The sequence below is a fragment of the Triticum aestivum genome, chromosome 7D (assembly GCF_018294505.1).
Source record: "Triticum aestivum cultivar Chinese Spring chromosome 7D, IWGSC CS RefSeq v2.1, whole genome shotgun sequence".
Lineage (NCBI taxonomy): Eukaryota > Viridiplantae > Streptophyta > Magnoliopsida > Poales > Poaceae > Triticum > Triticum aestivum.
The window spans coordinates 588,727,339-588,736,593 of NC_057814.1; the positions used below are offsets into that span (position 1 = coordinate 588,727,339).

The 9,255-nt window shown below is 46.1% G+C and overlaps 1 protein-coding gene and 1 pseudogene across 4 annotated transcripts; both read right to left on the bottom strand.

Annotated features, from left to right (window-relative positions):
* Positions 1–377: 377 nt before the first annotated feature.
* LOC123171353 (putative serpin-Z12) lies at positions 378–1,609 on the bottom strand (annotated as a pseudogene).
* Positions 1,610–4,462: 2,853 nt separating this feature from the next.
* On the bottom strand, positions 4,463–7,445 carry LOC123170207 (putative F-box protein At3g16210). Of its 4 annotated transcripts, XM_044588050.1 has the most exons (3): positions 6,933–7,445; positions 6,744–6,821; positions 5,978–6,626 (listed from the first exon to the last, which is right to left on the bottom strand). In XM_044588050.1, the coding sequence occupies exons 1-3, from the start codon at positions 7,333–7,335 to the stop codon at positions 6,157–6,159; spliced, it is 951 nt and encodes a 316-aa protein (XP_044443985.1). In that variant the 5' UTR covers positions 7,336–7,445; the 3' UTR covers positions 5,978–6,156. The 4 variants fall into 4 exon arrangements, with proteins under 4 accessions (XP_044443981.1, XP_044443985.1, XP_044443983.1 ...); XM_044588046.1 differs by adding an exon at positions 4,463–5,029 and having other exon boundaries at positions 6,268–7,445; XM_044588048.1 differs by having other exon boundaries at positions 5,978–6,821.
* Between the last annotated feature and the right edge of the window lie 1,810 nt (positions 7,446–9,255).

The window sequence follows — 9,255 nt, forward strand, 5'->3', positions numbered from 1 at the left end:
TAACGGCGTAGAACGCCGCCATCGCCTGCCGTCGGCTCGGTTTTCACCGGCAACCATGTCTCCCCAACTCGCAGCCGGGACTAGATGATGGATCTCGAGATCCGATCACCCAGCTTCTGGCCGGCCATCGCCGACGAAGAAGATGACCACCAACACTGGCTACACCGGCCAGAACAGATCTGCCATGGGTGCCGCCAAGCAGTCCACCAGGCACTCGACGCCGCCGCCGATCTAAAGCCAGAAGACATGCCGCCGAAGACCGCATCGCGCCGCCGCCCGATCCAGGCCAGCCGCCGCCGCAGCCGCCCGTGGCCCGAGGCAGGGCCGACCGCCGCCGCCGTCGAAGCCAACACCTTCGCTTGTAGATCGGCCGCACCTCCACGCATGTTGGGGCCCCGCCACCCGTGAGACGTGGGAGGGAGGAAGAGCCCCCGCCACCGCCGGCGGCGTCCTCCGGCGGCGGCGGGAGGAGGGGAGAAGGATGGGCTAGGACCCGGCGGCGGCTAGGGTTGGGGAGCGACCCGAGTCAACCCTCAGGGAACTCGCGATGTGACTCGTTTTCTTGTTCCATGAAACATTTTGCGAAATAGCTGTACCTATCTTGGATTGCTGTTTGGATTTTACGGTGCCACAAACGGGGCGGAGTTGTTCGTGCTCCCGCAGCTAGAGGATTCACCACATGACCAAGGAACAGAACTTCGCCGGTTCTGTCCTTGGTGATCGCGAACAAGAACGGCCGGTCCACCACGAAATCCACCGGAGGTTGTATGTTTCCACCTTGATCTGTGGGCATGCCTGTGGTGGCGACAGCGGCAGTGCCCAGCTCGTCGACCTCGATGGTGGCCTTATGGTACACTCCGCTGATGGAGAGCCCGTCACCATCGGTCACCATGCCTGAGAAGTCACCGCCTCTCTCTCATGTCCGACAACGCCTCAAACTCGAACGTGAGCTTGGAACTTGGGGACCATGCATGAAACGCCTGGCAGAAACCTTGGCCGCTGGCGTGTAGTTCTTGACGAACTCGTGTCAAGACGATGTTGCTGTAGAGATCAGCGAGCTTGACGCTGACGGCGGTGATGTCCGGGAGAAATAGAAGCATGTAGAATGCGGTTGCTTGCTGCACGTCGTCATCGTTCTTGTTGCAGTAGTAGGGGCAGCTTCAGAGTCCTGAAGCGAGGGAAGATGGCGACGTGCTGCCGCGACAGGCTCGAACAGTTGGGACCACGTCCCTTTGAAGTCGAGTGCGTCGACGAGGGCCACCGCCGTCGTCAAGTTGACGGAGCCGGCAGGGAGGACGTTGCCGCCTCGCTTGCTTTGCGTCCAAGAAGTCAATGGACACCTTAGAGGCTTAGAGGCAGTGCCGCAGCCGGAAGATGCGGCGGCCACCATGAACTCCGGTGTGGGCGGCCAACTCTGGTCGATCCGGACGCCGCACGTCCGCGTCAGGCCGCCGAGCTTGCCGACAAGCTTGGTCGCGGTTGCCGCGGTGCGTTGCAGGTCACCGAGCGACGGTGACCCCAGGAACTGCAGGAGCTCCCTCTGCATGTCGCCCCGCGCGCCGGCGGCCACGAGCGCGACCGCCGCGTGGAAGGACCGCAGGGAGCGCATCCCCTGGCCACCCGCATACGCCGGCCGACCTCCCAGGCGAGCGCGGCACGCCGCCGTCGCCGCGCGGCTGTCCGTTGGTCGACTCGGCGCGCCGGCAAGTGTGGTGACTGCGGTCACAAGAGCGCGACGTCGGGCCCCACGAGGTTATTGTCGTGAAGCTGACCTGCTACCGCCATGCGACGAACATGGCTAAGCACAGCACTCCGTAGCGGAGGGAACATTATCGAGGAAACATTATTAAGAAAACATTCTTCAAGGAACATTATTGAGGGAACATTATGAAGGAAACATTATTCAAGGAACATTGTTGACTTCGGGGAATAATTTATTATTTGAAGATCATTTTTAGATTTGTAAGAACATTATGTTAATATATATCTAGAACATTTCTTAAATATTAAGATTAAAGATTTTTTTAATTTTGTTTAACATTTTTTCCGATAATGCATATCCGAGGGCTTATTTTTAAGAACACTTTGAATGATGAACATTTTTTTTGTAAAGAACATTTTTAGGGAACATTTGTTTTTGATTTAGGTAACATTTCTTAATTATGAATTCCAAGAACATTATTTAGGGTACATTATTCAGGGAAGAATTGTTTTACTTCAGGGGGGCATTACTTTAGTTGAAGAACATTTTTATACTTCTGAGAACATTTTAAAAAAATATCTAGAACTTATCTTAATTATGAATTCCAAGAACATTATTCATGGAACAATTTTTCAGGGAACAATTGTTTTACTTCAGGGAACATTATTTTATTCAAAATGTTTTTGGAACAATTGTATAATTACCCAAATGTTTTTGGTTTTCCTTGATGAACAATTGTATCATTAAGTAGGTCAACGGAATGAGTTCGGTGGTGCAGCTACCGGCTGTTGTGTCCAGGGCTAGTTCTTTTTGGTGGCTTCTCCGCCGGCTTCTAAGTTAGGCATATGGCCTTGTGTGTTTATATGTTGGCTTCGGGCTTGCCCGCTCTTTAGTCAATTTCTTTCACAAAGGGTGAATTTTATTCATGAAGATGAAGCAGTAAGTGGATACAAACATAAGTGAGAAAAAAGAAAAAAAAACCCGAAATGATCGACAAAGGACAACAGTGACCATACCTGCACCGGTCATCTCCTGACACCACAAGCACAATGAGGTTTTCCAATAGCAATGCCTACACAAAGTAACGATGCTCAAGTGGTGTCGTCACTAGACCCAACCACCAGAGACCACAAGTTATTATATTTTTGTTATTTTGGCACTACTTTCATGATTTTTGTTTTGGATAATTCCTTTTGCGGATCCTTACTATAGTTTGTGAAAAACATATTGAATTCATGTTTCAACCAACTCATTCAAAAGTCCGAACTGATAAAGAGAGGTGGGTAATATATTTCAACACCCCCCCTCACGTCTAGGCTATCTTAAACTTAAGACCCCTTGACTCGGATATCATATTGAATTCATGCTCCACCTAATTCATCCAAAAGTCTGAACTGATGAGAGAGGCGGGCAATATATTTCAACAAAATATTGGTGAGCAATCCGCTGTCAAAAAACACGCGCGTGTGAATTTCAGTAAAAAAGTGGACAATTGGCAGTCTTCCGGTATTGATCACGTCCACATCTTCTTCAGTGGATCCAATAAATACATGAAAATGATACCGAGCAAAGGAGTGGAGTAATTAATAGGCTCACGCATATCTTCTCACTGCTGTCATATGTCCTTTAATGCCCGGTCTATATAAACATGTTGAGATAAGATTCCTCCTGCGATGCATCAGCATATACTAGACTCAAGGAAGACATCCATATATAGTTTCCGCAAGATGGTCGACACTTTTCTCTCTGTCATCTTCAAGATCCTCGTCATCGCGCTGGCCTGTTCTTCCCTCCTCACCCCAGGTATTTGTGTCGATCCATGCCTTGTTAGCTCTTTACCCCTCCATTGAAAGCCTTCAATTCCCATCTAAGATCAGTGCAGGTTCTCGTGAATTTCCTATTTAACCCTAAGATAAATGCTACTCCCTCAGTCCCATAATATAAGACGTTTTTGCAAGCTAATATATATGTTTGAAACATAGGATGTTCCTCTGATTCTACAGATATTGAACAATTTTTTTGTATAATTCTCCTGCATTATCTTGTGATTTAACTTTTGAACTGAATCACTTAAGAGTCTTCACTCGGTTTTAGAAACATTGTGGCTATGTACCCGCAAAAAAAAAAGTAACATTGCGGCTATGGACGCTTGCATGCAGGAGAGGGGAAGTATGTGTGCCAGGGCAAATGCGAGGACATACCGGACTGCGACAAGTGGTGCAAGTCGCCCGGGGGTCACCCCAAAGGAGGGCAGTGCGTGCCGCCGCTCTACCAGTTCTGCTGCTGCATTGAGTAATCCAATCATGGAGTATATATGTTTCTGAAATGTTTTGTAATCGTGTGTAGAATCAGCATCAGTAATAAAATGTGAGCCTGCTGCAGCTGCGGGAGTTGAAGGTAATTCTTGGACGTGCGGGGGAGGCTGTAATTAGGTTTCAGATAATACTTGAACGCCTGTCAATGTTACAGACAGACCACGGGAGCGAACATACTCGCTAGGCACGTGTCCCGGCCGGCATGGTAACTGGTCTCTAACGCACCATCTCGGGATCAAAGTGCCATGAAGCACCAGACCACGGTATTTTGTGGTGATCACGGTGACGGGATGGGATGGTGCTCGATACCGTCGCCCCCCATCGTCCACGACCAACTCTAGATGGTGCTCGTCGCGGCCCCGTCGACGAGCACCATGACACGGAAATCTTGCCACTGGACGTGCCATTACAGCATTCCTGTGGCGACGTGGCGGCCTTTGTAGTACCTGGAGGTAAATCATGCCATTACAGCATTCCCTGTCTAGTGTCCAAAATATCCGGTGAGGTACATTCCTGGAGCTTGGCTGGCCTTGCAGGGGCGATGTGGATGCCACCCTGTCTAGTATCCAAAATATCTTTCTTCGGCTCTTTCCATATTTCTTTAACATATTGGCATTACAAAGAACAATGCTCCTCATTTTCCTTTCGATTACAAAGATGACAATCATACCTTGTTGTGATTGATCGCACTTGAAGTTGGATACCCGTAGGAAGTCAATTATGAGCCATTCTCCATAAAACCACCTCCATCTTGTTAGGACATTGAATCGCCCATAATTTTCTCCAAGCTTTTTCCATAGTCAACTGATTTGACGATGCTTTTTTGGCATAATCACTTCGATTTTCCTAGAATAGTTGGGATCTGGCTAGGTTGTATGCAGATCTGGCTGAATATACTCCAATCTTAGTGATGAGTGGCCAAGGCGGAGAATCAGTACAACCTTCAGAATTTACTGGAATAATGAGGATCCTCTCTGCAATCTCTCCAGGAAAGATGTTGAATGGAAGTTACCTGCAGGAGATAACCAATCGAAGAAACAAAAGTAGTGTAGCTAGAATTAATAAATGCAGGAAATATCAGGATGCCACTAATAGAAAAACTAAAGCAGTGAGTACAAAAATACATGAGCTAGAGCAACAAAATGCAGTATAAAGTTACAGTGGTTTTGGATCAGGGATATAACAACACCGTTGTTAAATAGATGGTTTACCAACACTGTTGACGCATTGATGCGGAAAATTTAAAAAACAGTTGTACTTTCGATTTGGATCCTTTAGAAGAAAAAAAAAGCAGAGCAGAGAATTATTCAAGCCTCATCAAGATATTATGATTGTTTCTGACTTATAATATAAACCAACTGGGATATGAATCATCAAAATTGACCTTTCTCAACCTTCCGAGCTAGCATAATCAATTACATGCTGCACACATATGCAAACTTCTATAAATATAGTCCCTCTGTTCCTAAATATAAGTCTTTTTAGAGATTTCGGTAAGGACTACATACGGATGTATATAGACATATTTTAGAGTGTAGATTCACTCATTTTGCTCCGTATGTAGTCCGCATTGGAATCTCTAAAAGACATATCTAGGAACGGAGGGAGTAATATCAAACCAGAAAAAACAAGAGACCAGAAAACCTTGCAAACACCCAGAGAGGATTGTATGTGCGCAAATCAGAACATAAGCAACTCTTGCTTCGCCACTCAGATAAAACATCAAAATACTTAGAACACACTAGTGTCTCACTGTCTCATATGGCTCTACTTGTTGCACATCAAAAGGCACAGAACATTCTACAGCTCATACCAAGTGTCTTGAACACATCCATACTAGAACATAAATAATTCTGGCTTAGCCAAAACAGGTACACACGGAAATGTCTCATACAGCCATACTTGTTGCCCATCAAAAGGCATAGAGTATACTACAACTCAGACTAACACATCCATGAGGGAAACATCCAACGACACAAATACTAGAAATGAAAACCAACACAGGTCAAACTGAAACTAAAGGTAGCATTTTCTACGAACAATACATCATCTCCGTTGGAATCTTTGTGAAGAGTTCACTTGAAAACGCAACAGAGCACCTCGCTCATGGCATCCCATTTTCAATCAGCAGAACATTCATCAACTGGGAGTTACCAGCCGTATTCCTCCATCCAATGGTAGGCAGGACAAGAGCGGCACATATGGGAAAAATTGCATAAATCTATGGTAGGTATGGCCAAGGTGACATACAACTGTGCTTTCTTGACGATCCAAATCGTATGCCAACACTTGATTGTTCGAATGAGCTATGAAGATGAGATTGGCATGTGGGTGTACTCCAATGACTTCGAGAGACTCCTTATTTGGAATTACATTTGAACACTTGTACAATTTCCAGTAGATGCAGTCGTCATCCTGATGACACACACCCCAGTTATAAATCTCACCACTAAGAGTGTAAACGGATATAGTAGTCAAAGATGTGTCCGAGTCGACATAAAATAGGTGCCCATGAGACTTCCCAATGAAACCCGAGAAACTGTTAGCTGGCAGCGGGACGATCCTCCATTTTAGCCCTTGTGCATCAACTATTGCCAACCCGAACACATCTGCATCAAAGCAGCTTAGCCCTATCAGGTGCAAACATCCGTTACGGAAAACTCTAGGCTGACCAAAGCACAGGCTAACTTGGCTGTCCCATTTGGGTTCCATTGCTACCCACGCACCAGTTTTTGAAGAGTAAATCCTCACTTGTGTCACAACCTGGAATTGTATGCCCCGGTGGTCCGGGGGTGACCAGTCCTCTGCAAACTCGAACACATGAAACCCCTCAGTGGATGCATCGCTGTCGAAACCCAGGTAAGCAATGCTGTCGTTGCCGGCGTGGCCATTGTGGGGCAGCAGAGTGTACTCACCGGTAGCTGGATTGGAGACCATGTAGCGAAAATTGCCAGCCCCAATAGAAATGCGGGCAAGAAACAGTCCATCGCAGGAATCATCGACGGACATGACGCGGTCCGTGCTGTCGGGCGGCAGCGGCAGCCGCGGGTGGGTCTTGGGGACGCTCGCCCACGGGAAGGCGGACAGGTCGGCGTAGTTGACGCCGGGGAAGGCCGCGGCTTCTTCGGTGATGCGGTAGAAGAAGCCGGTCAGGGAGTGCACAATCTTCTTCCTGTAGACGGGGTCGGCGATGAGGTCGCGCCAGGCCGGGCAGACGCACTTGCAGATGCAGAGCGATTTATAGGGCACGCGAGAGAGGATCTCCGCGATTAGGTCGCGGGTGAGCCTGGACATCGGCTCCTCCACCGGATTCTCCATAGCTTGGAAGGGATGGCCGCTGGAATAGGTAGGTTTCGACGGGAGATGGGGCGGCGGCGGCGTGGCTTTTGGGGCTGGGGACTCGACGGAGCGGGGGAGTGGGGAGTGAGTGATGGTCTCGGATTGGGGAAAAGGCCCACGATGAAGCCTCTCCCATAAAAAAAAGTGGACTTTTTTTTTGCATTTATTTTTTAGAGGTTTTTGCTTTGATATGAAGAGCGCATGGTCCTTTTATTTCAGAAATTTCCAAAGCTGCGCTGAAATTTTGAATTTCTCCAAAAGAAATCTGGTGTGTGGATTTTAGAGTGGGTCGTGTACCAGTAAATGCTTGTGATTTTTTATTAATTTGTTGCCTGGATATAAAAAACAAGGACGTGGCTAGCGGGCGCTCGGGCGCCTGCCGGTGAGATCGAGCGCTCTTTCAAATATGGAAGGAGCAGCCGACGCGTCTGATGTGATTCACCAAAAAAAGAATCTTATCTGCATGTTCATTTATTTGGGTGTTCAAAAAGTTTTTAAAAATGTAACTTTTGATTGAAGCGTCGAAATTCAGTTTCGTTTTCACATTTGGGTTTCTCACGACGAGTTCTTCAAAACTAGATCTCATATTGATAGGTTTCATCGAACCTTTTTTCGAGGCACCTTTGGGTCCGATGGAGACAACTTTAGTGCTATAGGAAGGCAACTTCATTTTTTTCCTAGTAGGACTACCTATTAGGTTGGTTAGTGTAAAAATGAGAAAATCACACAAAATATGAGGTACCTTTAGTGCTACATATAAGAAACTTCATTGCACTACGTGTATCGATGAATTTTGCTAACATTATCGCAACTTGGCTACCATAGCTGCTTAGTTGCCTACCCTGGATGTTTAGTTGGCTATCATTGATGTCCAGTTGCCTACAATACTATGAAACTGACCTATCATTGATGTCCAGTTAACTGCTATTGATAATTAGTTACCTACCATTGCTGCTCAGTTGTCTAACTTTGTAATTAGTTCACTACAATGATGCTTATCATTGTTTTTTTTTCTAAGTTTCTTAAAAACACTATGAAGTTGCCTATCAGGGATGCTCAGTTGACAGCCATTACTATTTCAGTTGCCTAAAATATATTAAAAAGTTGTCAGTCAATGTTGCTAAGTTCCCATTATATGAAACTAAGTTGTTTATCCTATCAAAAAGGTATTCTATGCAACATAGGATAAGGTTAGACTACTCACTAATCATGGCAGGCGACTTAGGATAGGCTACCTCGGAAAGTAAGTTTCCTATAGCACTATCAATTTGGAGATGAAGCTAGTTATGGTAGAATACTTGGTGGTTGTGGTAGAAAACTTTGAGATTGTTATGCACTCGAGTGGTACACAGAAAAAGTTAGCAACTTTTGAGGTGTATTTATATAGCCATAGTGCACTCACCAGACAACTCATGTGTACTCTGAGTTGGTATCTAGAAAAAAGCAACCACATGTGAAAAAGTCTAAGTTCACCATTGATGGGGTTATTGGAGGCAAAACAAGAATAATAACTTTAAGATCGTTATGCACTTGAGTATCACACAAAAAAAGTTAGCAACTTTTAGGGTGTTTTTGTGCAACTCTAGTGTATTCAACAAGCAACTCATGTGTGTTTTCCATTATTATATCTAGAGATTCAATTTTTTTTTGCTGGCAACTTGTGCCAAAAGTATGAAAGACTTGTGTAATTTTGCGGGAAACTGTTTGATCCACCCCTTATGAAATTCTCATCACCCCCTATGCAACTTCTCATCTATCCCCACTTTCTCAACTAGCCAACACCCGCGAACTAGCTAGCCAACACGCACACGCTCATTTGCGTAGGTGGGCAGACTATCCCAGAAAAGGAAAGAAAAAGGTTCTCATACCATTCATCCCCACATCGTTTCCTAATTTGGA

What these genes read in the sequence shown, in the direction of transcription:
- LOC123170207 (XM_044588046.1), bottom strand. Translation starts at nt 7,335, where the DNA reads ATGGAGAATCCGGTGGAGGAGCCGATGTCCAGGCTCACCCGCGACCTA. An exon ending in ATCGTCAAGAAAGCACAGTT is followed by an intron (nt 5,030 to 6,267) that starts GTATGTCACCTT and finishes TATCTCCTGCAG; the next exon opens with GTAACTTCCATTCAACATCT.